The sequence below is a fragment of the Scyliorhinus canicula genome, chromosome 8, assembly GCF_902713615.1.
Source record: "Scyliorhinus canicula chromosome 8, sScyCan1.1, whole genome shotgun sequence".
Taxonomy (NCBI): Eukaryota; Metazoa; Chordata; class Chondrichthyes; order Carcharhiniformes; family Scyliorhinidae; genus Scyliorhinus; species Scyliorhinus canicula.
This window is the reverse complement of record NC_052153.1, coordinates 2,250,947-2,275,426: the sequence shown is the minus strand read 5'-3', so window position 1 is coordinate 2,275,426 and position 24,480 is coordinate 2,250,947. Positions and strand designations below refer to the sequence as shown.

The window sequence follows — 24,480 nt, the reverse complement described above, 5'->3', positions numbered from 1 at the left end:
GGGAGGCCATTCAGCCCCTCAAGTCTCTTGAACCATACATGGTTCATCTGTACCTCAACCCCATCTACTTGCCTTGGTTCCGGGAGGCTAATATCCTCACCTGATGATAATCCAGCCTACTAAATGTTGATGCTTTCAATTGCCTCCCTACACCATGGCCTCAGCAGCTTTTTTTTTGGGAGGGCGGGGGGGGGGGGGGGGGGGGGGGGGGAAGAGGAGGTTGCAGATTCCCTCTCTCCTTTCTGTGTGAGGTGCTCCCTGACATCACCCCAAAAAGGCCTGACTCTAATCACAATGTTGTGCCGTCTTACGGGAATAAAAGGACCTGGTTACAAAACGGCATCATATGCCCAAAATCTGCACAGGTGGCAGATACATATATCCCAAATCTGACAAATTAAAAGAAGCGTGAATTTTACTTTATAAGTTCCATGTTGCTGATTTTGGAGGAAATTTTCACAACCCACAAATATTATAAAAAGAGGGCCTTGGCTTATCAGAATGACAGTATAATAGATTTACATCATTGGCCTTTTAACGGCACAGTATTTACAAAATAAGCCGCCATGCTCAATCAAAGTCTCTTTCAAAAGCTGACAAGTAGTTAAGTACACAATGACAACGAGAAGGTACTTTTATTTTGCAGGCAACAGTCACAGTTAGTTCAAATTGTCTCTTTGGAGATGAATTAAGCATGAGCATTTCAATAAGAGCTGGGGTTTCAATCTATGGAGCTGAAAGAATTGCTCCTCATGTCCAAACCCCAGGTTCGGAGGGCAAAACTGCAGAGTAAGCACCCGATGTCAAAAAGGCTTGGCAGTTTCCACAGATCAGGGCCACCCGGAGTAGAGGCCAGCATTAATCTATGGAGGTGAAGGGAACATTTTTGTGTAGATTAGGGTTCTGGCTGTGTCGGTTTCGGCTGCGCAGGGAGGAGAACATCATGTTGCAACCAGGAACTTTGCATTTGTGCATTTCACGGAGATGGACTGTCTTGTAGTGAACCCTCAGAGTGCCTTTGTTGCTATACATTTTGTGGCAGATAATACACATGATTCCACCATTGCTAGTTGATGCTGCCTGCAGTACGGAGGCTTCTAGAACTTCATGGCTGGAAGCGGCAGCTTGGGACTGGGCTTCTGATCTGTGAGTGAATTCACCACTGTCGCTGACCCCATCGATCTCGTCCAGCAGGATCCCCTCGTCGCTTTCTGCCTCTGATTCCCGTGATGAGTGAATGCTGCTGCTGGACTGGACGCTGGAAGTAGTGCTGAGGTCCAGCACCATGTAATCATCTGCTGTGACCCTTGCGTAGCCATTGGTGTGAGAATCTTCTGTTCCTGCCGGCGAACTGGCTTCGTCCCTCATATCCAGTCCCATTCCGTGGTGCCCACCATAGATCTTGGCCAAGAATTCTTCCCGGAGGTCCTTGGCGAGTGGCGGAGCAGGATCCAACCCCATTTCATCCAGTTCTTTGGTGAGAAGCTTACGGTGAAGGTTTATGTTGGCGCTGTGCCTGGAAAGAGCAAGAAGTGGGTCTGGTTAGTACAGTGTATGTCTATTGCAATCTTAGAGTTCTAGCCTGCAACAGAACTTAATAGGTAGCAACAGCAATGAAAAATAACCAGAAAGAACTCAGTGTTCACCATTTCCCACTCATTAGTTATTCAAATATGGGAATACACCTTTAAGCAAGACTCAAAAGTGTAGAGAACAGAAATTTGTTGTTGAAAACTCCCCGACTATTGTGAAGTTTAACAGTTGGTTTCGATGCTACTGGAGCCCCATGCAGTGAGTTCCCAATCTCAGCCGGTGATGTCTGGAAGAGCTGCTGAACGAAGGGGAGCTATTTCACTACAGCAAAGGAGGGATAATTAAAGGATCGTGGATTTTTGCTGCGCTATGCAATTGCTCAAACATGTTGAAACAAGTGGCCTGATCACAGATTCAACCAGGTGGCCGCCTTTGGCGTTTCAGTGACCATTTTCCATGGATTCCACAATTTACATGGAAATGTTGGGTTTCCAAAGTAAAAGTGTAATCACACAGTTGGCCGATAACAGTTTGGTTGTTAGGTTATTTCATCAAAGACTGAAAACAAACAGTTTCTAAGCCAGCCTTGATTCTGATAAACGTCCATTATCTTGAAGTCCCTGATTATGTCGCTCAGCAGGTTGTGTGTGACATCTGCCTCTGATCTGGTTAAAGTGGGATGGAAGCCTACATTTAGACTGTCAGATATTCAAGCAGAACACTATGGTTGGCTTTTCTCCAGAACTAGACAATTAGGAGCAGGAGAGGTCTAAAATCTTTTTTGGCTTAAGACAACACACTGATTGGGGGCTAGGGATGGTGGTGGGGGGGGGGGGGGGGGGGGGAGAGAGAGAGGGAGCATTGCATCTTCGTTATTGTGTAACATGCAAAAACAAATTGTACTGATTAAATGAAGTAAGCCTGATCACAATTGTTGGTCCGTATGTTCAGCTACAATCTGAGGAATGGAACAACTTTCACTCTGATCCCGACAGGATTCATTAATAATCTCGTAATAAAGGATCTCTGGGCAACACAAACAAATTTCTCATTGATCTTGAGGGTGAGAAATTTGAGACTGAAACTAGTCTCACAAACATAAATAAAGGCAATGGCAAGGGTGCAAGGTCAGAGTTGGCTCAAGTGGATTGGGAAAGTAGGTTAAAAAGTAAAGAAGCAGTGGCAGACATTTAAGGAGATATTTCGTAACTCTAACAAAAATATATACCATTATGAAGGAAAGACTCTATATAAGAATGCAGCACATGCGGCTAAATAAGTTAAGGACGGTACCAAATTGATAGAGAACTGAGGATTAATGGTAGGCCAAAAGAATGGGGAAATTTTGGAAAAATCAAAAGGTGATTTAAATAGAATAAAGACAGATAAATTAGAGCATGAGAATAAACTAGCAAGGGAAATGGTGGTGGCGTATTGGTGATGTCACTGCACGTGTAATCCAGATGTCTAGGCTGATGCTCTGAGGGACAGTGGTTCAAATCTAACCACAGCAGCTGGGCAATTTAAATTCAATTAATACTAAAGCTGGAATTAAAAGTTAGTAGAAACCACTGCCGACGATCAAGATCACTTTAGGGAAGGAATTCTGAAGTCCGTCCATGGTCTGGCCTACATTTATGGGCGGTACGGTGTTTAGCACTGCTGCCTCACATTGCCGACGGTACGGTGTTTAGCACTGCTGCCTCACAGCGCCGGGGACCTGGGTCTGATTCCGGCCTTGGGTGACTGTGTGCGGAGTTTGCACGTTCTCCCCGTGACTGCGTGGGTTTCCTCACACAGTCCAAAGATGTGCAGGTTAGGTGGGGTTATGAGGTTACGGGGATAGGAAGGGGGGGGAGTGGACCTAGGTTAGGGTGCTCTTTCAGAGGGTCAGTGCAGACTCGATGGGCTGAATGGCATCCTCCTGCACTGTAGGAATCCAAAAGGAAATTGAATGTTGTCCTTTATTGCCAGTGGTATGGAGTGTAAAAGTGGGGATGTCTCGCTACAATTGTACAGGGCATTGGTGAGACCACATCCAGAGTATGGTGTGTAGTTCTCTCTCCTTGAGGGATATTTGTATTGGAGGTAGGTTCAGAAAAGGTTCACTGGACAGTTTTCTGAAGTGAAGGGATTGTTTTGTGCAGAAAGGTTAAGCAGGTTGGACCCACACTCGTTACAGTTTAGAAGAATGAGAGGCGATCTTATTGAGACTTTCGAGGGGATTTGACAGAGTGGGTGCTTCCCTCATGGGGGAATCTAGAACTGAGCGCACAGTTTGAAAATAAGAGGTTTCCCATTTAAGACAGAGATGAGGAGCAATTTCTTCTCTCGGAGGGTTGTTAGACTTTGGGAATGTCTTTCTCAGAGAGCAGTGGAGGCTGGGTCATTGAATTTATGGCCCAGCCCCAAATGGGGCCGTTTAGCATCAGGCTAAATCGCTGGCTTTGAAAGCAGACCAAGGCAGGCCGGCATCACGGTTCAATTCCCGTAACAGCCTCCCCGAACAGGCGCCGGAATGTGGCGACTAGGGGCTTTTCACAGTCACTTCATTTGAAGCCTACTTGTGACAATAAGCAATTTTCATTTCATTTTATCCCAGGCTGAGTGCATAGATTTCTGATCGGCAAAGGACTGGAGGGTTATGGTGGGGGGTGGACTGGAGGGTTATGGTGGGGGGGGGGGACTGGAGGGATATGGTGGGGGGGGGGGACTGGAGGGTTATGGCGGGGGGGGGACTGGAGGGTTATGGTGGGGGGGGGGACTGGAGGGTTATGGTGGGGGGGGGACTGGAGGGTTATGGCGGGGAGGGGGCTGGAGGGTTATGGCGGGGAGGGGGCTGGAGGGTCATGGCGGGGAGGGGACTGGAGGGTTATGGCGGGGAGGGGGCTGGAGGGTTATGGCGGGGGGGGACTGGAGGGTTATGGCGGGGGGGGCTGGAGGGTTATGGCGGGGGGGCTGGAGGGTTATGGCGGGGGGGGGCTGGGGGGTCATGGCGGGGAGGGGACTGGAGGGTTATGGCGGGGGGGGCTGGAGGGGTATGGTGGGGGGGGACTGGAGGGTTATGGCGGGGGGGGGACTGGAGGGTTATGGTGGGGAGGGGACTGGAGGGTTATGGTGGGGAGTGGACTGGAGGGTTATGGCGGGGGGGGACTGGAGGGTTATTGCGGGGAGGGGGGACTGGAGGGTTATGGCGGGGGGGGACTGGAGGGTTATGGCGGGGAGGGGGCTGGAGGGTTATGGCGGGGAGGGGGCTGGAGGGTCATGGCGGGGAGGGGACTGGAGGGTTATGGTGGGGAGGGGGACTAGGGGTTATGGCGGGGGGGACTGGGGGGTTATGGCAGGGAGGGGACTGGAGGGTTATGGCGGGGGGGGGACTGGAGGGTTATGGCGGTGGGGGACTGGAGGGTTATGGCAGGGAGGGGACTGGAGGGTTATGGCGGGGGGGACTGGAGGGTTATGGCGGGGAGGGGACTGGAGGGTTATGGCGGGGGGGACTGGAGGGTTATGGTGGGGGAGGGACTGGAGGGTTATGGCAGGGGGGGACTGGAGGGTTATGGCGGGGAGGGGGGACTGGAGGGTTATGGCGGGGAGGGGGGACTGGAGGGTTATGGCGGGGAGGGGACTGGAGGGTTATGGTGGGGAGGGGACTGGAGGGTTATGGTGGGGAGGGGACTGGAGGGTTATGGCGGGGGGGGGGACTGGAGGGTTATTGCGGGGAGGGGACTGGAGGGTTATGGCGGGGGGGGGACTGGAGGGTTATGGCGGGGAGGTGGGACTGGAGGGTTATTGCGGTGGGCAGACAGGAAATGGAGTTGAGGCTAAATCAACCATGATCTTACTAAATGGCACAGCAGACGCGAGGGGCCGAATGGACAACTCTTGTTCCTATTTCATGCCTTCTTCTCTCAAATCTGCCTGTGAAGGGCAATCTATTGCTTCACTGAGTTACAGCAGTGTATAAGTTGAGCTCTGTGAGTTCATGGCAGTGTGTAAGATTCACTTACTGGAGGGACTGTGGTGCTGATTAACCTGAGAAAGTATTCACTGAAGGGGGAAATGTATAATAAAGATCCGGTGCACAAGGGAAGGAGGAATATGTTCAGAGTTTGGGGAGAAACAAGGGGAGGGGAAAGCTAACTCGATAGTTATAGTTATTCAGTCTAACTAGGTGGACTGGTTAAGTTAAAATGTATCCCAAATGTGTGAAGCATGAATTTGAAGGAAGCTGAATTTTAACAAAGTACCCAGACCCCAGACAGAAACCTGGGTAACCTGCGCTCCCCATCATCATATTTTTGAAATTTTTTCAATATCATCAATCTCCATTCTGTTATCATAGATTATTAACCTCTGCTCATTTTATCTTGGGGCCAGGTGGTCAGAGAGAAGAGGAAGTTTGATAATTAAGGAACGTGACTTGTTTATTCAAATGTCTAGTTTGCATCTTTAACCAATCAGGGTGTAATGCAATAAGTTGTCAAATTGTTCCGTCATTCTCAGATATGAATGAAGGAAACCGTTTTAGATTTTAATATGTGCACAAACCCATAACGTCCAGTGGAGAGTTTAGACATCTGGACATTAGACACACAGAAAGCAGTGAAGCACACGACAATCCGTTGATGACGTTGACTCCCTTTTAAGTAATGGCTTCCCACTGGTCATTTAATCAACATCTTTGCACTTGTTTACTTCACAACTTTTCTCACCTAAACTCAGCAAATTCATCATTCACTCAAGCTAACAGGGTTTACAAATTAGTAGCTCCACAGACACCCAAGTCGCACAGATTTTGAAAATTAAACTGTGTAAGTGCCTCGGACAAAATGTCGAGAGAACAGCAATATTCTGAGCTCCCAGTGATGTGTGTGAAGCACACTGGTGTTCCTGCTTATGATGTCTCCCGATTGAATTACAGCCGTATAACTCGCTTCCAGCTGCGTCTTGTTCTGTGTAACAATATCCTCATGTCTGTTTAATGTCGGCCATGTTTACCCATGTCAGGGTAAATGTGGCACACATCTGTCCTGGGGAAAAAAGCTCCAAGCACAGCACAAATCTGTCAACTCCAACTAAAGGGAGTTGAATCATTGGCAGAGCTTACTCCTTTCCTGAGTTTGAAAACATGTTACGATGGAGCCAGGTGTGAGAAAACATGGAGCTAAATTCAGACTTTCTCAGACCTGTACAATTGGCCCAGAATGGGATTAATGGATGATATAGCGCAGGCACCGAATTGGGGTAGTGTTGGAATATTGTGATTACCTCCATGACAATTGTAGCATTGATACAAAAATCATCTTGTGACATCTCTAAAAGGCACTTCTAAAGATAAAGGCAGGATTGATCAAACGCTTTGTAGAGCTCTTTGTCGGTCAGATGCCAAATGATATTTGAATTAGATTACACCTTGTCGCAGCCTTCAAACTCTGGTTGGCTGACTGACGTGCTGAGATGGGTTATTATTGCGGGGGACTCAGCTCCTACACGTCCCCCTGTCCTTTATCCGTGGTGCAGCTAGCTTCATCTAATCCATTTATATTGACATTTACTCAATTTGATGCTCCCGAATACTGTAACAAATCGCTCCATTGATGCAGGTGTAATGTAATAACTAAAATGAACTCTGAAGAGTGCATTAGTGCTGGATGCAGTGGCCAGTTAGTGATGTAGAAAGTTCGAGCTCAAAGGCTTTCAATTTGCTAATGGAGAAGTGTCTGAAAAACTACTATTTGCAGAAGCTAGTGCTCACAAAAGAAGTTGTTTCTGGGAGTATACGGTCAAAATAAGATGGGAACTGTATCTCTAACCTCCCCTCCAGGTCTGTTAACAAAGGTGTCTTAGTAACAATCACAAAAGAATATGTGACAAGGAGCAGACAGATTCTTTTTCACTTGGTGCTCCCTGGAACATTGTACATGACAACCAGCAGCTTGTAACATGAACAAAATACAAAAAGACCATTTCTCTTTTTAACAGGGAACCCCGTGGTCACTTCAGCAGAATGTTTGGTCATGTTTTAGCAGAGAACAGCAGCAGTCGATGGGCAGACATGAACATGGTCAAATCCAGGAAGACAATGGAGGTTCCATGCATGGAGCTGTCTGGACAAGGGGCACCTGTTTTACTATAGCAATGAGAGATTGTGTACTCTTTAGTCTGTTCAATGCAGCTTTGCTTATGCAAAGATTGGAATTTCAGCTCAAAGACAGGGTGAGGGAGAAACACATTTTCTTCTTGTAACACACTCTGGACAGATTTGAGCTCGATGAAGGCTGCTGATTGCTGAGGGGGACTCGTTGATTGGTAGCCTGGCCACTCACCGCCCAAAACCTGCAGGTTCCTCCCGTGGTCCCATCTGAGATGACAGGGGCCCAGAATAGACTGAACCCTAAAGAGAGGTTCAATTCTCATGTTTTGAGTTACAAGGGCAACAATTAGACTGAATTCATTTTACGAAAAGCCTTTGAAATAAAGGAAGGAAATCAATCAGATCTCCCCTGCCTGAAAAGTGTTTAGGAGTGAGTGTCAGAGTGAGTGAGTGAGTGTCAGAGTGAGTGTCAGAGTGAGTGAGTGAGTGTCAGAGTGAGTGAGTGTCAGAGTGAGTGAGTGAGTGTCAGAGTGAGTGAGTGAGTGTCAGAGTGAGTGAGTGTCAGAGTGAGTGAGTGTCAGAGTGAGTGAGTGAGTGTCAGAGTGAGTGAGTGAGTGTCAGAGTGAGTGAGTGAGTGTCAGAGTGAGTGAGTGAGTGTCAGAGTGAGTGAGTGAGTGTCAGAGTGAGGGAGTGAGTGTCAGAGTGAGGGAGTGACAGAGGGAGTGTCAGAGGGAGTGTCAAAGTGAGTGAGTGTCAGTGAGTGAGTGTCAGAGTGAGTGAGTGAGTGTCAGAGTGAGGGAGTGACAGAGGGAGTGTCAGAGGGAGTGTCAAAGTGAGTGAGTGTCAGAGTGAGTGAGTGTCAGAGTGAGTGAGTGTCAGAGTGAGTGAGTGTCAGAGTGAGTGAGTGTCAGAGTGAGTGAGTGTCAGAGTGAGTGAGTGAGTGTTAGAGTGAGTGAGTGACTGTCAGAGTGAGGGAGTGACAGAGGGAGTGTCAGAGGGAGTGTCAGAGTGAGTGAGTGTCAGAGTGAGTGAGTGTCAGAGTGAGTGAGGGAGTGGGTGTCAGAGTGAGTGAGGGAGTGAGTGTCAGAGTGAGCGAGTGTCAGAGTGAGTGAGTGAGTATCAGAGTGAGTGAGTGAGTGTCAGAGTGAGCGAGTGAGTGTCAGAGTGAGTGAGTGTCAGAGTGAGTGAGTGAGTGTCAGAGTGAGTGAGTGTCAGAGTGAGTGAGTGAGTGTCAGAGTGAGTGACTGTCAGATGAGTGAGTGTCAGATGAGTGAGTGTCAGAGTGAGTGAGTGTCAGAGAGTGTGAGTGAGTGTCAGAGTGAGTGTCAGAGGGAGTGAGTGTCAGAGTGAGTGAGTGTCAGAGTGAGTGAGTGTCAGAGTGAGTGAGTGTCAGAGTGAGTGTCAGAGTGAGTGAGTGTCAGAGTGAGTGAGTGTCAGAGTGAGTGAGTGTCAGTGAGTGAGTGTCAGAGTGAGTAAGTGTCAGAGTGAGTGAGTGTCAGGGTGAGTGTCAGAATGAGTGAGTGAGTGTCAGAGTGAGTGAGTGTCGGAGTGAGTAAGTGAGAATCGGAGTGAGTAAGTGAGTGTCAGAGTGAGTGAGAGTCGGAGTAAGTGAGTGTCAGAGTGAGTGAGTCAGTGTCAGAGTGAGTGAGTGAGTATCAGAGTGAGTGCCAGAGTGAGTGAGTATCAGAGTGAGTATCGGAGTGAGTGAGTGTCAGAGTGAGTATCGGAGTGAGTGAGTGTCAGAGTGAGTGAGTGAGTGTCAGAGTGAGTGAGTGAGTGTCAGAGTGAGTATCGGAGTGAGTGAGTGTCAGAGTGAGTATCGGAGTGAGTGAGTGTCAGAGTGAGTGAGTGAGTGTCAGAGTGAGTGAGTGAGTGTCAGAGTGAGTGAGTGAGTGTCAGAGTGAGTGAGTATCAGAGTGAGTGTCAGAGTGAGTGAATGTCGAAGTGAGTGAGTGAAGTGTCAGAGTGAGTGAGTGAGTGTCAGAGTGAGTGAGTGTCAGAGTGAGTGTCAGAGTGAGTCAGTGTCAGAGTGAGTGTCAGAGTGAGTGAGTGTCAGAGTGAGTATCGGAGTGAGTGAGTGTCAGATTGATTGTCAGAGTGACTGAGTGAGTGTCAGAGTGAGTGTCAGAGTGAGTGAGTGTCGGAGTGAGTGAGTGTCAGAGTGAGTGAGTGTCAGAGTGAGTGTCAGAGTGAGTGTCAGTGAGTGAGTGTCAGAGTGAGTGAGTGTCAGAGTGAGCGAGTGTCAGAGTGAGCGAGTGTCAAAGTGAGTGAGTGTCAGAGTGAGTGAGTGTCAGAGTGAGTGAGTGAGTGTGTGTGAGGGAGTGAGAGCCAGAGTGTGTGAGTGAGTGAGTGTCAGAGTGAGTGAGTGTCAGAGTGAGTGAGTGTCAGAGTGAGTGAGGGAGTGGGTGTCAGAGTGAGTGAGGGAGTGAGTGTCAGAGTGAGCGAGTGTCAGAGTGAGTGAGTGAGTATCAGAGTGAGTGAGTGAGTGTCAGAGTGAGCGAGTGAGTGTCAGAGTGAGTGAGTGTCAGAGTGAGTGAGTGAGTGTCAGAGTGAGTGAGTGTCAGAGTGAGTGAGTGAGTGAGTGTCAGAGTGAGTGAGTGAGTGTCAGAGTGAGTGACTGTCAGATGAGTGAGTGTCAGATGAGTGAGTGTCAGAGTGAGTGAGTGTCAGAGAGTGTGAGTGAGTGTCAGAGTGAGTGTCAGAGGGAGTGAGTGTCAGAGTGAGTGTCAGAGTGAGTGAGTGAGTGTCAGAGTGAGTGAGTGTCAGAGTGAGTGAGTGAATGTCAGAGTGAGTGAATGAATGTCAGAGTGAGTGAGTGTCAGTGAGTGAGTGTCAGAGAGTGAGTGTCAGAGTGAGTGAGTGTCAGAGTGAGTGAGTGAGTGTCAGAGTGAGTGTCAGAGTGAGTGTCAGAGTGAGTGAGTGTCAGAGTGAGTGAGTGTCAGAGTGAGTGAGTGTCAGTGTGAGTGAGTGTCAGAGTGAGTGAGTGAGTATCAGAGTGAGTGCCAGAGTGAGTGAGTGTCAGAGTGAGTATCGGAGTGAGTGTCAGAGCGAGTATCGGAGTGAGTGAGTGTCAGAGTGAGTATCGGAGTGAGTGTCAGAGTGAGTGAGTGAGTGTCAGAGTGAGTGAGTGAGTGTCAGAGTGAGTGAGTGAGTGTCAGAGTGAGTGAGTGAGTGTCAGAGTGAGTGAGTATCAGAGTGAGTGTCAGAGTGAGTAAATGTCGAAGTGAGTGAGTGAAGTGTCAGAGTGAGTGAGTGAGTGTCAGAGTGAGTGAGTGTCAGAGTGAGTGTCAGAGTGAGTCAGTGTCAGAGTGAGTGTCAGAGTGAGTGAGTGTCAGAGTGAGTATCGGAGTGAGTGAGTGTCAGAGTGATTGTCAGAGTGACTGAGTGAGTGTCAGAGTGAGTGTCAGAGTGAGTGAGTGTCGGAGTGAGTGAGTGTCAGAGTGAGTGAGTGTCAGAGTGAGTGAGTGTCAGAGTGAGTGAGTGTCGGTGTTAGTGAGTGAGTGTCAGAGTGAGTGAGTGAGTATCAGAGTGAGTGAGTGTCAGAGTGAGTGAGTGAGTGTCAGAGTGACTGAGTGAGTGTCAGAGTGAGTGAGTGTCAGAGTGAGTATCGGAGTGAGTGAGTGTCAGAGTGAGTGAGTGAGTGTCAGAGTGAGTGAGTGTCAGTGAGTGAGTGTCAGAGTGAGTGAGTGTCAGAGTGAGTGAGTGTCAGAGTGAGTGAGTGTCAGAGTGAGTGACTGTCAGTGTGAGTGAGTTAGTGTGAGAGGGAGTAAGAGCCAGTGTGTGAGAGTGAGTGAGTGTCAGAGTGAGTGAGTGAGAGTCAGAGTGAGTGTCAGAGTGAGTAAGTGAATGTCAGAGTGAGTGAGTGAGTGTCAGAGTGAGTGAGTGAATGTCACAGTGAGTGAGTGTCAGAGTGAGTGAGTGTCAGAGTGAGTGAGTGAGTGTCAGAGTGAGTGTCAGAGTGAGTGAGTGTCAGAGTGAGTTAGTGTCAGAGGGAGTGTCAGAGTGAGTGTCAGAGTGAGTGAGTGTCAGAGAGAGTGAGTGTCAGAGTGAGTGAGTGTCAGAGTGAGTGTCAGAGTGAGTGAGTGTCAGAGTGAGTGAGTGTCAGAGTGAGTGTCAGAGTGAGTGAATGTCAGAGTGAGTGAGTGTCAGAGTGAGTTAGTGTCAGAGTGAGTGAGTGAGTGTCAGAGTGAGTGAGTGTCAGAGTGAGTGAGTGAGTGTCAGAGTGAGTGACTGTCAGATGAGTGAGTGTCAGATGAGTGAGTGTCAGAGTGAGTGAGTGTCAGAGTGAGTGAGTGAGTGAGTGTCAGAGTGAGTGAGTGAGTGTCAGAGTGAGTGACTGTCAGATGAGTGAGTGTCAGATGAGTGAGTGTCAGAGTGAGTGAGTGTCAGAGAGTGTGAGTGAGTGTCAGAGTGAGTGTCAGAGGGAGTGAGTGTCAGAGTGAGTGTCAGAGTGAGTGAGTGAGTGTCAGAGTGAGTGAGTGTCAGAGTGAGTGAGTGAATGTCAGAGTGAGTGAATGAATGTCAGAGTGAGTGAGTGTCAGTGAGTGAGTGTCAGAGAGTGAGTGTCAGAGTGAGTGAGTGTCAGAGTGAGTGAGTGTCAGAGTGAGTGTCAGAGTGAGTGTCAGAGTGAGTGAGTGTCAGAGTGAGTGAGTGTCAGAGTGAGTGAGTGTCAGTGTGAGTGAGTGTCAGAGTGAGTGAGTGAGTATCAGAGTGAGTGCCAGAGTGAGTGAGTGTCAGAGTGAGTATCGGAGTGAGTGAGTGTCAGAGTGATTGTCAGAGTGACTGAGTGAGTGTCAGAGTGAGTGTCAGAGTGAGTGAGTGTCGGAGTGAGTGAGTGTCAGAGTGAGTGAGTGTCAGAGTGAGTGAGTGTCAGAGTGAGTGAGTGTCGGTGTTAGTGAGTGAGTGTCAGAGTGAGTGAGTGAGTATCAGAGTGAGTGAGTGTCAGAGTGAGTGAGTGAGTGTCAGAGTGACTGAGTGAGTGTCAGAGTGAGTGAGTGTCAGAGTGAGTATCGGAGTGAGTGAGTGTCAGAGTGAGTGAGTGAGTGTCAGAGTGAGTGAGTGTCAGTGAGTGAGTGTCAGAGTGAGTGAGTGTCAGAGTGAGTGAGTGTCAGAGTGAGTGAGTGTCAGAGTGAGTGACTGTCAGTGTGAGTGAGTTAGTGTGAGAGGGAGTAAGAGCCAGTGTGTGAGAGTGAGTGAGTGTCAGAGTGAGTGAGTGAGAGTCAGAGTGAGTGTCAGAGTGAGTAAGTGAATGTCAGAGTGAGTGAGTGAGTGTCAGAGTGAGTGAGTGAATGTCACAGTGAGTGAGTGTCAGAGTGAGTGAGTGTCAGAGTGAGTGAGTGAGTGTCAGAGTGAGTGTCAGAGTGAGTGAGTGTCAGAGTGAGTTAGTGTCAGAGGGAGTGTCAGAGTGAGTGTCAGAGTGAGTGAGTGTCAGAGAGAGTGAGTGTCAGAGTGAGTGAGTGTCAGAGTGAGTGTCAGAGTGAGTGAGTGTCAGAGTGAGTGAGTGTCAGAGTGAGTGTCAGAGTGAGTGAGTGTCAGAGTGAGTGAGTGTCAGAGTGAGTTAGTGTCAGAGTGAGTGAGTGAGTGTCAGAGTGAGTGAGTGTCAGAGTGAGTGAGTGAGTGTCAGAGTGAGTGACTGTCAGATGAGTGAGTGTCAGATGAGTGAGTGTCAGAGTGAGTGAGTGTCAGAGAGTGTGAGTGAGTGTCAGAGTGAGTGTCAGAGGGAGTGAGTGTCAGAGTGAGTGTCAGAGTGAGTGAGTGAGTGTCAGAGTGAGTGAGTGTCAGAGTGAGTGAGTGAATGTCAGAGTGAGTGAATGAATGTCAGAGTGAGTGAGTGTCAGTGAGTGAGTGTCAGAGAGTGAGTGTCAGAGTGAGTGAGTGTCAGAGTGAGTGAGTGTCAGAGTGAGTGTCAGAGTGAGTGTCAGAGTGAGTGAGTGTCAGAGTGAGTGAGTGTCAGACTGAGTGAGTGTCAGAGTGAGTGAGTGTCAGAGTGAGTGAGTGTCAGAGTGAGTGAGTGTCAGTGAGTGAGTGTCAGAGTGAGTAAGTGTCAGAGTGAGTGAGTGTCAGGGTGAGTGTCAGAATGAGTGAGTGAGTGTCAGAGTGAGTGAGTGTCGGAGTGAGTAAGTGAGAATCGGAGTGAGTAAGTGAGTGTCAGAGTGAGTGAGAGTCGGAGTAAGTGAGTGTCAGAGTGAGTGAGTCAGTGTCAGAGTGAGTGAGTGAATATCAGAGTGAGTGCCAGAGTGAGTGAGTGTCAGAGTGAGTATCGGAGTGAGTGAGTGTCAGAGTGAGTATCGGAGTGAGTGAGTGTCAGAGTGAGTGAGTGAGTGTCAGAGTGAGTGAGTGAGTGTCAGAGTGAGTATCGGAGTGAGTGAGTGTCAGAGTGAGTATCGGAGTGAGTGTCAGAGTGAGTGAGTGAGTGTCAGAGTGAGTGAGTGAGTGTCAGAGTGAGTGAGTGAGTGTCAGAGTGAGTATCAGAGTGAGTGTCAGAGTGAGTGAATGTCGAAGTGAGTGAGTGAAGTGTCAGAGTGAGTGAGTGAGTGTCAGAGTGAGTGAGTGTCAGAGTGAGTGTCAGAGTGAGTGAGTGTCAGAGTGAGTGTCAGAGTGAGTGAGTGTCAGAGTGAGTATCGGAGTGAGTGAGTGTCAGAGTGATTGTCAGAGTGACTGAGTGAGTGTCAGAGTGAGTGTCAGAGTGAGTGAGTGTCGGAGTGAGTGAGTGTCAGAGTGAGTGAGTGTCAGAGTGAGTTAATGTCAGAGGGAGTGTCAGAGTGAGTGTCAGAGTGAGTGTCAGAGTGAGTGAGTGACAGAGTGAGTGAGTGTCAGAGTGAGAGTGTCAGAGTGAGTGAGTGTCAGTGAGTGAGTGCCAGAGTGAGTGAGTGTCAGAGTGAGTGAGTGTCAGAATGAGTGAGTGTCAGAGTGAGTGAGTGTCAGAGTGAGTGAGTGTCAGAGTGAGTGAGTGAGTGTGTGAGTGAGTGAGAGCCAGAGTGTGTGAGTGAGTGAGTGTCAGAGTGAGTGAGGGAGTGGATGTCAGAGTGAGTGAGGGAGTGAGTGTCAGAGTGAGTGAGTGTCAGAGTGAGTGAGTGAGTGTCAGAGTGAGTGAGTGAGTATCAGAGTGAGTGAGTGAGTGTCAGAGTGAGTGTCAGAGTGACTGAGTGTCAGAGTGAGTGAGTGTCAGAGTGAGTATCGGAGTGAGTGAGTGTCAGAGTGAGTGAGTGAGTGTCAGTGAGTAAGTGAGTGTCAGAGTGAGTGTCAGAGTGAGTGAGTGTAAGAGTGAGTGTCAGAGTGAGTGAGTGTCAGTGAGTGAGTGTCAGAGTGAGTGAGAGTCAGAGTGAGTGAGTGTCAGAGTGAGTGAGTGAGTGTCAGAGTGAGTGAGTGAGTGTCAGAGTGAGTGAGTGAATGTCAGAGTGAGTGAGTGTCAGAGTGAGTGAGTGTCAGAGTGAGTGAGTGAGTGTCAGAGTGAGTGTCAGAGTGAGTGTCAGAGTGAGTGAGTGTCAGAGTGAGTTAGTGTCAGAGTGAGTTAGTGTCAGAGGGAGTGTTAGAGTGAGTGTCAGAGTGAGTGAGTGTCAGAGAGAGTGAGTGTCAGAGTGAGTGAGAGTCAGAGTGAGTGTCAGAGTGTGTGAGTGTCAGAGTGAGTGAGTGTCAGAGTGAGTGTCAGAGTGAGTGAATGTCAGAGTGAGTGAGTGTCAGAGTGAGTGAGTGTCAGAGTGAGTGAGTGTCAGAGTGAGTGAGTGAATGTCAGAGTGAGTGAATGAATGTCAGAGTGAGTGAGTGTCAGTGAGTGAGTGTCAGAGAGTGAGTGTCAGAGTGAGTGAGTGTCAGAGTGAGTGAGTGTCAGAGTGAGTGTCAGAGTGAGTGTCAGAGTGAGTGAGTGTCAGAGTGAGTGAGTGTCAGAGTGAGTGAGTGTCAGTGTGAGTGAGTGTCAGAGTGAGTGAGTGAGTATCAGAGTGAGTGCCAGAGTGAGTGAGTGTCAGAGTGAGTATCGGAGTGAGTGAGTGTCAGAGTGATTGTCAGAGTGACTGAGTGAGTGTCAGAGTGAGTGTCAGAGTGAGTGAGTGTCGGAGTGAGTGAGTGTCAGAGTGAGTGAGTGTCAGAGTGAGTGAGTGTCAGAGTGAGTGAGTGTCGGTGTTAGTGAGTGAGTGTCAGAGTGAGTGAGTGAGTATCAGAGTGAGTGAGTGTCAGAGTGAGTGAGTGAGTGTCAGAGTGACTGAGTGAGTGTCAGAGTGAGTGAGTGTCAGAGTGAGTATCGGAGTGAGTGAGTGTCAGAGTGAGTGAGTGAGTGTCAGAGTGAGTGAGTGTCAGTGAGTGAGTGTCAGAGTGAGTGAGTGTCAGAGTGAGTGAGTGTCAGAGTGAGTGAGTGTCAGAGTGAGTGACTGTCAGTGTGAGTGAGTTAGTGTGAGAGGGAGTAAGAGCCAGTGTGTGAGAGTGAGTGAGTGTCAGAGTGAGTGAGTGAGAGTCAGAGTGAGTGTCAGAGTGAGTAAGTGAATGTCAGAGTGAGTGAGTGAGTGTCAGAGTGAGTGAGTGAATGTCACAGTGAGTGAGTGTCAGAGTGAGTGAGTGTCAGAGTGAGTGAGTGAGTGTCAGAGTGAGTGTCAGAGTGAGTGAGTGTCAGAGTGAGTTAGTGTCAGAGGGAGTGTCAGAGTGAGTGTCAGAGTGAGTGAGTGTCAGAGAGAGTGAGTGTCAGAGTGAGTGAGTGTCAGAGTGAGTGTCAGAGTGAGTGAGTGTCAGAGTGAGTGAGTGTCAGAGTGAGTGTCAGAGTGAGTGAATGTCAGAGTGAGTGAGTGTCAGAGTGAGTGAGTGTCAGAGTGAGTGAGTGAGTGTCAGAGTGAGTGAGTGTCAGAGTGAGTGAGTGAGTGTCAGAGTGAGTGACTGTCAGATGAGTGAGTGTCAGATGAGTGAGTGTCAGAGTGAGTGAGTGTCAGAGAGTGTGAGTGAGTGTCAGAGTGAGTGTCAGAGGGAGTGAGTGTCAGAGTGAGTGTCAGAGTGAGTGAGTGAGTGTCAGAGTGAGTGAGTGTCAGAGTGAGTGAGTGAATGTCAGAGTGAGTGAATGAATGTCAGAGTGAGTGAGTGTCAGTGAGTGAGTGTCAGAGAGTGAGTGTCAGAGTGAGTGAGTGTCAGAGTGAGTGAGTGTCAGAGTGAGTGTCAGAGTGAGTGTCAGAGTGAGTGAGTGTCAGAGTGAGTGAGTGTCAGAGTGAGTGAGTGTCAGAGTGAGTGAGTGTCAGAGTGAGTGAGTGTCAGAGTGAGTGAGTGTCAGTGAGTGAGTGTCAGAGTGAGTAAGTGTCAGAGTGAGTGAGTGTCAGGGTGAGTGTCAGAATGAGTGAGTGAGTGTCAGAGTGAGTGAGTGTCGGAGTGAGTAAGTGAGAATCGGAGTGAGTAAGTGAGTGTCAGAGTGAGTGAGAGTCGGAGTAAGTGAGTGTCAGAGTGAGTGAGTCAGTGTCAGAGTGAGTGAGTGAATATCAGAGTGAGTGCCAGAGTGAGTGAGTGTCAGAGTGAGTATCGGAGTGAGTGAGTGTCAGAGTGAGTATCGGAGTGAGTGAGTGTCAGAGTGAGTGAGTGAGTGTCAGAGTGAGTGAGTGAGTGTCAGAGTGAGTATCGGAGTGAGTGAGTGTCAGAGTGAGTATCGGAGTGAGTGTCAGAGTGAGTGAGTGAGTGTCAGAGTGAGTGAGTGAGTGTCAGAGTGAGTGAGTGAGTGTCAGAGTGAGTATCAGAGTGAGTGTCAGAGTGAGTGAATGTCGAAGTGAGTGAGTGAAGTGTCAGAGTGAGTGAGTGAGTGTCAGAGTGAGTGAGTGTCAGAGTGAGTGTCAGAGTGAGTCAGTGTCAGAGTGAGTGTCAGAGTGAGTGAGTGTCAGAGTGAGTATCGGAGTGAGTGAGTGTCAGAGTGATTGTCAGAGTGACTGAGTGAGTGTCAGAGTGAGTGTCAGAGTGAGTGAGTGTCGGAGTGAGTGAGTGTCAGAGTGAGTGAGTGTCAGAGTGAGTTAATGTCAGAGGGAGTGTCAGAGTGAGTGTCAGAGTGAGTGTCAGAGTGAGTGAGTGACAGAGTGAGTGAGTGTCAGAGTGAGAGTGTCAGAGTGAGTGAGTGTCAGTGAGTGAGTGCCAGAGTGAGTGAGTGTCAGAGTGAGTGAGTGTCAGAGTGAGTGAGTGTCAGAGTGAGTGAGTGTCAGAGTGAGTGAGTGTCAGAGTGAGTGAGTGAGTGTGTGAGTGAGTGAGAGCCAGAGTGTGTGAGTGAGTGAGTGTCAGAGTGAGTGAGGGAGTGGATGTCAGAGTGAGTGAGGGAGTGAGTGTCAGAGTGAGTGAGTGTCAGAGTGAGTGAGTGAGTGTCAGAGTGAGTGAGTGAGTATCAGAGTGAGTGAGTGAGTGTCAGAGTGAGTGTCAGAGTGACTGAGTGTCAGAGTGAGTGAGTGTCAGAGTGAGTATCGGAGTGAGTGAGTGTCAGAGTGAGTGAGTGAGTGTCAGTGAGTAAGTGAGTGTCAGAGTGAGTGTCAGAGTGAGTGAGTGTAAGAGTGAGTGTCAGAGTGAGTGAGTGTCAGTGAGTGAGTGTCAGAGTGAGTGAGAGTCAGAGTGAGTGAGTGTCAGAGTGAGTGAGTGAGTGTCAGAGTGAGTGAGTGAGTGTCAGAGTGAGTGAGTGAATGTCAGAGTGAGTGAGTGTCAGAGTGAGTGAGTGTCAGAGTGAGTGAGTGAGTGTCAGAGTGAGTGTCAGAGTGAGTGTCAGAGTGAGTGAGTGTCAGAGTGAGTTAGTGTCAGAGTGAGTTAGTGTCAGAGGGAGTGTTAGAGTGAGTGTCAGAGTGAGTGAGTGTCAGAGAGAGTGAGTGTCAGAGTGAGTGAGAGTCAGAGTGAGTGTCAGAGTGTGTGAGTGTCAGAGTGAGTGAGTGTCAGAGTGAGTGTCAGAGTGAGTGAATGTCAGAGTGAGTGAGTGTCAGAGTGAGTTAGTGTCAGAGTGAGTTAGTGTCAGAGTGAGTTAATGTCAGAGGGAGTGTCAGAGTGAGTGAGTGTCAGAGTGAGTGTCAGAGTGAGTGAGTGACAGAGTGAGTGAGTGTCAGAGTGAGAGTGTCAGAGTGAGTGAGTGTCAGTGAGTGAGTGCCAGAGTGAGTGAGTGTCAGAGTGAGTGAGTGTCAGAGTGAGTGAGTGTCAGAGTGAGTGAGTGAGTGTGTGAGTGAGTGAGAGCCAGAGTGTGTGAGTGAGTGAGTGTCAGAGTGAGTGAGGGAGTGGATGTCAGAGTGAGTGAGGGAGTGAGTGTCAGAGTGAGTGAGTGTCAGAGTGAGTGAGTGTCAGAGTGAGAGAGTGAGTGTCAGAGTGAGTGAGTGTCAGAGTGAGTGAGTGAGTGGCAGAGTGGGTGAGTGTCAGAGTGAGTGTCAGAGTGAGTGAGTGAATGTCAGAGTGAGTGAGTGAGTGTCAGAGTGAGTGAGTGAGTGTCAGAGTGAGTGTCAGAGTGAGTGAGTGTCAGAGTGAGTGTCAGAGTGAGTGTCAGAGTGAGTGTCAGAGTGAGTGAGTGTCAGTGAGTGAGTGTTAGAGTGAGTGAGTGTTGGAGTGAGTGTCAGAGTGAGTGAGTGTCAGAGTGAGTGTCGGAGTGAGTGAGTGTCAGAGTGAGTGAGTGTCAGAGTGAGTGAGTGTCAGAGTGAGTGTCGGAGTGAGTGAGTGTCAGAGTGTGTGTCGGAGTGAGTGTCGGAGTGAGTGAGTGTCAGAGTGAGTGTCAGAGTGAGTGAGTGTCAGAGTGAGTGAGTGTCAGAGTGAGTGTCGGAGTGAGTGAGTGTCAGAGTGTGTGTTGGAGTGAGTGTCGGAGTGAGTGAGTGTCAGAGTGAGTGTCAGAGTGAGTGAGTGTCAGAGTGAGTTGGTGTCAGAGTGAGTGTCAGAGTGAGTGAGTGTCAGAGAGAGTGAGTGTCAGAGTGAGTGAGTGTCAGAGTGAGTGTCAGAGTGAGTGAGTGTCAGAGTGAGTGAGTGTCAGAGTGAGTGTCAGAGTGAGTGAATGTCAGAGTGAGTGAGTGTCAGAGTGAGTTAGTGTCAGAGTGAGTTAGTGTCAGAGTGAGTTAGTGTCAGAGTGAGTTAATGTCAGAGGGAGTGTCAGAGTGAGTGAGTGTCAGAGTGAGTGTCAGAGTGAGTGAGTGACAGAGTGAGTGTCAGAGTGAGAGTGTCAGAGTGAGTGAGTGTCAGTGAGTGAGTGCCAGAGTGAGTGAGTGTCAGAGTGAGTGAGTGTCAGAATGAGTGAGTGTCAGAGTGAGTGAGTGTCAGAGTGAGTGAGTGTCAGAGTGAGTGAGTGTCAGAGTGAGTGAGTGAGTGTGTGAGTGAGTGAGAGCCAGAGTGTGTGAGTGAGTGAGTGTCAGAGTGAGTGAGGGAGTGGATGTCAGAGTGAGTGAGGGAGTGAGTGTCAGAGTGAGTGAGTGTCAGAGTGAGTGAGTGAGTGTCAGAGTGAGTGAGTGAGTGTCAGAGTGAGTGAGTGAGTGTCAGAGTGAGCGAGTGAGTGTCAGAGTGAGTGAGTGTCAGAGTGAGTGAGTGAGTGTCAGAGTGAGTGAGTGAATGTCAGAGTGAGTGAGTGAGTGTCAGAGTGAGTGAGTGAGTGTCAGAGTGAGTGTCAGAGTGAGTGAGTGTCAGAGTGAGTGAGTGTCAGAGTGAGTGTCAGAGTGAGTGAGTGTCAGTGAGTGAGTGTTAGAGTGAGTGAGTGTCGGAGTGAGTGTCAGAGTGAGTGAGTGTCAGAGTGAGTGTCGGAGTGAGTTAGTGTCAGAGTGAGTGAGTGTCAGAGTGAGTGAGTGTCAGAGTGAGTGTCGGAGTGAGTGAGTGTCAGAGTGTGTGTCGGAGTGAGTGTCGGAGTGAGTGAGTGTCAGAGTGAGTGAGTGTCAGAGTGAGTGTCGGAGTGAGTGAGTGCCAGAGTGAGTGTGTGTCAGAGTGAGTGAGTGTCAGAGTGAGTGAGTGTCAGAGTGAGTGTCGGAGTGAGTGAGTGTCAGAGTGTGTGTCGGAGTGAGTGTCGGAGTGAGTGAGTGTCAGAGTGAGTGAGTGTCAGAGTGAGTGTCGGAGTGAGTGAGTGTCAGAGTGTGTGTCGGAGTGAGTGTCGGAGTGAGTGAGTGTCAGAGTGAGTGAGTGTCAGAGTGAGTGTCGGAGTGAGTGAGTGTCAGAGTGTGTGTCGGAGTGAGTGTCGGAGTGAATGAGTGTCAGAGTGAGTGAGTGTCAGAGTGAGTGTCGGAGTGAGTGAGTGTCAGAGTAAGTGAGTGTCAGAGTGAGTGTCAGAGTGAGTGAGTGCCAGAGTGAGTGAGTGTCAGAGTGAGTGAGTGTCAGAGTGAGTGTCAGAGTGAGTGTTAGAGTGAGTGAGTGTCAGAGTGAGTGTCAGAGTGAGTGAGTGTCAGAGTGAGTGTCAGAGTGAGTGAGTGTCAGAGTGAGTGAGTGAGTGTCAGAGTGAGTGAGTGTCGGAGTGAGTGAGTGTCGGAGTGTATGTCAGAGTGAGTGTCAGAGTGAGTGAGTGTCAGAGTGAGTGAGTGTCAGAGTGAGTGAGTGTCAGAGTGAGTGTCAGAGTGAGTGTCGGAGTGAGTGAGTGTCTGAGTGAGTGTCAGAGTGAGTGTCAGTGAGTGAGTGTCGGAGTGAGTGAGTGTCAGTGTGGGTATCAGAGTGAGTGAGTGTCAGAGTGAGTGAGTGAGTGTCAGAGTGAGTGAGTGTCAGAGTGAATGTCAGAGTGAGTGAGTGTGAGTGAGTGTGAGTGTGGCGTTATGGCACGGTTCACGCACATCTCCAGCCCTGGGCTCAGAGAATCACCCCTGTGTGTGTGAGACTGTGTGTGAGAAACTGTGTGTGAGAAACTGTGTGTGTGAGAGACTGTGTGTGTGAGACTGTGTGTGTGAGACTGTGTGTGAGAAACTGTGTGTGAGAAACTGTGTGTGAGAAACTGTGTGTGTGAGAAACTGTGTGTGAGAAACTGTGTGTGTGAGAGACTGTGTGTGTGAGAGACTGTGTGTGTGAGAGACTGTGTGTGTGAGAGACTGTGTGTGTGAGAAACTGTGTGTGTGTGTGAGACTGTGTGTGTGAGACTGTGTGTGTGAGAAACTGTGTGTGTGAGAAACTGTGTGTGAGACTCTGAGAGAAACAGTGTGTGTGAGACAGTGTGTGTGAGACAGTGTGTGTGAGACTGTGTGTGTGAGACTGTGTGTGTGAGACTGTGTGTGAGAGACTGTGTGTGAGCGACTGTGTGTGTGAGACTGTGTGTGTGAGACTGTGTGAGAGAGACTGTGTGTGTGAGACTGTGTGTGTGAGACTGTGAGCAACTGTGTGTGAGTGAGACTGTGTGTGAGAGACTGTGTGTGTGAGACTGTGTGAGAGAGACTGTGAGCAACTGTGTGTGAGCAAGACTGTGTGTGAGACTGTGTGTGTGAGACTGTGCGTGAGACTGTGTGTGAGCGACTGTGTGTGAGCAACTGTGTGTGTAGTAAGACTGTGCGTGAGACTGTGTGCGTGAGACTGTGTGCGTGAGACTGTGTGCGTGAGACTGTGTGCGTGATACTGTGTGTGAGCAACTGTGTGTGAGCAACTGTGTGTGAGCAACTGTGTGTGAGCAACTGTGTGTGTGTAAGACTGTGTGTGAGCAACTGTGTGATAAACTGTGTGTGAGCAACTGTGTGATAAACTGTGTGTGAGAAACTGTGTGTGTGAGGCTATGTGTAAGACTGTGTGTGTGAGACTGTGTGTGTGAGACTGTGTGTGAGACTGCGTGTGTGAGACTGCGTCTGTGAGACTGCGTGTGTGAGACTGCGTGTGTGAGAAACTGTGTGTGAGAAACTGTGTGTGTGAGACTGTGTCTGTGAGACTGCGTGTGTGAGACTGCGTGTGAGAGACTGTGTCTGTGAGACTGCGTCTGTGAGACTGTGTGAGAGAGACTGTGTCTGTGAGACTGTGTGTGAGAGACTGCGCGTGAGAGACTGTGTGTGTGAGACTGCGTGTGTGAGACTGCGTGTATGAGACTGTGTGTGAGAGACTGTGTCTGTGAGACTGCGTGTGAGAGACTGCGTCTGTGAGACTGCGTGTGAGAGACTGCGTGTGAGAGACTGCGTGTGTGTGAGACTGCGTGTGAGAGACTGTGTGTGAGAGACTGTGTCTGTGAGACTGCGTGTGTGAGACTGCGTCTGTGAGACTGCGTGTGAGAGACTGTGTGTGTGTGAGACTGCGTGTGAGAGACTGTGTGTGTGAGACTGCGTGTGAGAGACTGTGTGTGTGTGAGACTGCGTGTGAGAGACTGTGTGTGTGAGACTGCGTGTGAGAGACTGTATGTGAGAGACTGTGTGTGAGAGACTGTGTATGAGAGACTGTGATTCCAGCGGCCCGCGCCGCGTCAAACGTGCCGGCACAAATGGCGCCGATTCTCCGCACCTCGGAGAATCGTGCACTGGCGTCGGGGCATCGATGCACGGTTCGCGCGCATCTCCGGCCCGGCGCGGGGCTCAGAGAATCACCCCTGTGTGTGTGAGACTGTGTGTGAGAAACTGTGTGTGTGAGACTGTGTGTGAGAGAGACTATGTGTGAGAGAGACTGTGTGTGAGAGAGACTGTGTGTGAGAGAGACTGTGTGTGTGAGAGACTGTGTGAGAGAGACGGTGTGTGAGAGAGACGGTGTGTGAGAGAGACTGTGTGAGAGAGACTGTGTGTGAGAGACTGTGTGTGAGAGAGACGGTGTGTGAGAGAGACTGTGTGAGAGAGACTGTGTGTGAGAGACTGTGTGTGAGAGAGACTGTGTGAGAGAGACTGTGTGAGAGAGACTGTGTGTGTGAGAGACTGTGTGAGAGAGACGGTGTGTGAGAGAGACGGTGTGTGAGAGAGACTGTGTGAGAGAGACTGTGTGTGAGAGACTGTGTGTGTGAGAGACTGTGTGTGAGAGAGACTGTGTGTGAGAGAGACGGTGTGTGAGAGAGACTGTGTGTGAGAGAGACTGTTTGTGTGAGAGACTGTGTGAGAGAGACGGTGTGTGAGAGAGACGGTGTGTGAGAGAGACTGTGTGAGAGAGACTGTGTGTGAGAGACTGTGTGTGTGAGAGACTGTGTGTGAGAGAGACTGTGTGTGAGAGAGACGGTGTGTGAGAGGGACGGTGTGTGAGAGAGACTGTGTGAGAGAGACTGTGTGTGAGAGACTGTGTGTGAGAGAGACTGTGTGTGAGAGAGACTGTGTGTGAGAGAGACTGTGTGTGAGAGAGACTGTGTGTGAGAGAGACTGTGTGTGAGAGAGACTGTGTGTGAGAGACTGTGTGTGAGAGAGACTGTGTGTGAGAGAGACTGTGTGTGAGAGAGACTGTGTGAATGGCCGCGAGTGTGAGTGGCCGAGTGTGTGTCCGTGAGTGTGTGTCCGTGAGTGTGAATGGCCATGCGTGAGTGGCCATGCGTGTGAGTGGCTGAGCGTGAGCGGCCGTGCATGTGAATGTGCGTGAGTGTGAATGTGAGGGAGTGTGAGTGAGTGAGTGAGTGTGAGCGTGCGTGTGTGAGTGACTGTGTGTGTTAGTGTGAGTGTGAGTGAGTGAGTGAGTGTGAGCGTGCGTGTGTGAGTGACTGTGTGTGTTAGTGTGAGTGTGAGTGAGTGAGTGAGTGTGAGTCAGAGTGTGTGTCAGTGAGTGTGAATGAGTGAGTATGTGACTGACTGTGTGTATGTGAGTGGGTGTGCGTGTGTGTGAGTATGTAGCAGAGCAGAAATTGTAGGGGTGGATAACAAACATTAGTGACACTGATTATTGCCTCACCAGTATTATTTGCAATAACATTATTTTGAAAAGTGCATGAACACTGAGCTGTTGACAGCTCTGGTATGAGCATAGTTTTTTAGACTATCTGCATGAATTCGGCAGAAATCCAAACAATCAACATAAACCAAAATCACTTGAATATCTCCTGAAGGTTTCAGCTGTGACTCAGT

At 49.4% G+C, this 24,480-nt stretch overlaps 1 protein-coding gene across 13 annotated transcripts in view; it reads right to left on the bottom strand.

The window, feature by feature from the left end:
* Positions 1–212: 212 nt before the first annotated feature.
* The window catches only part of bnc2 (basonuclin 2), a 604,271-nt gene continuing 580,003 nt past the window's right edge, over positions 213–24,480 (bottom strand). For all 13 annotated transcript variants that reach the window (XM_038804002.1, XM_038804009.1, XM_038804007.1 and 10 more), the window contains one exon: positions 213–1,516. In XM_038804002.1, coding sequence (XP_038659930.1) covers positions 859–1,516 — 658 coding nt within the window. In that variant the 3' untranslated portion in view covers positions 213–858. The remainder of the gene's footprint in view (positions 1,517–24,480) is intronic.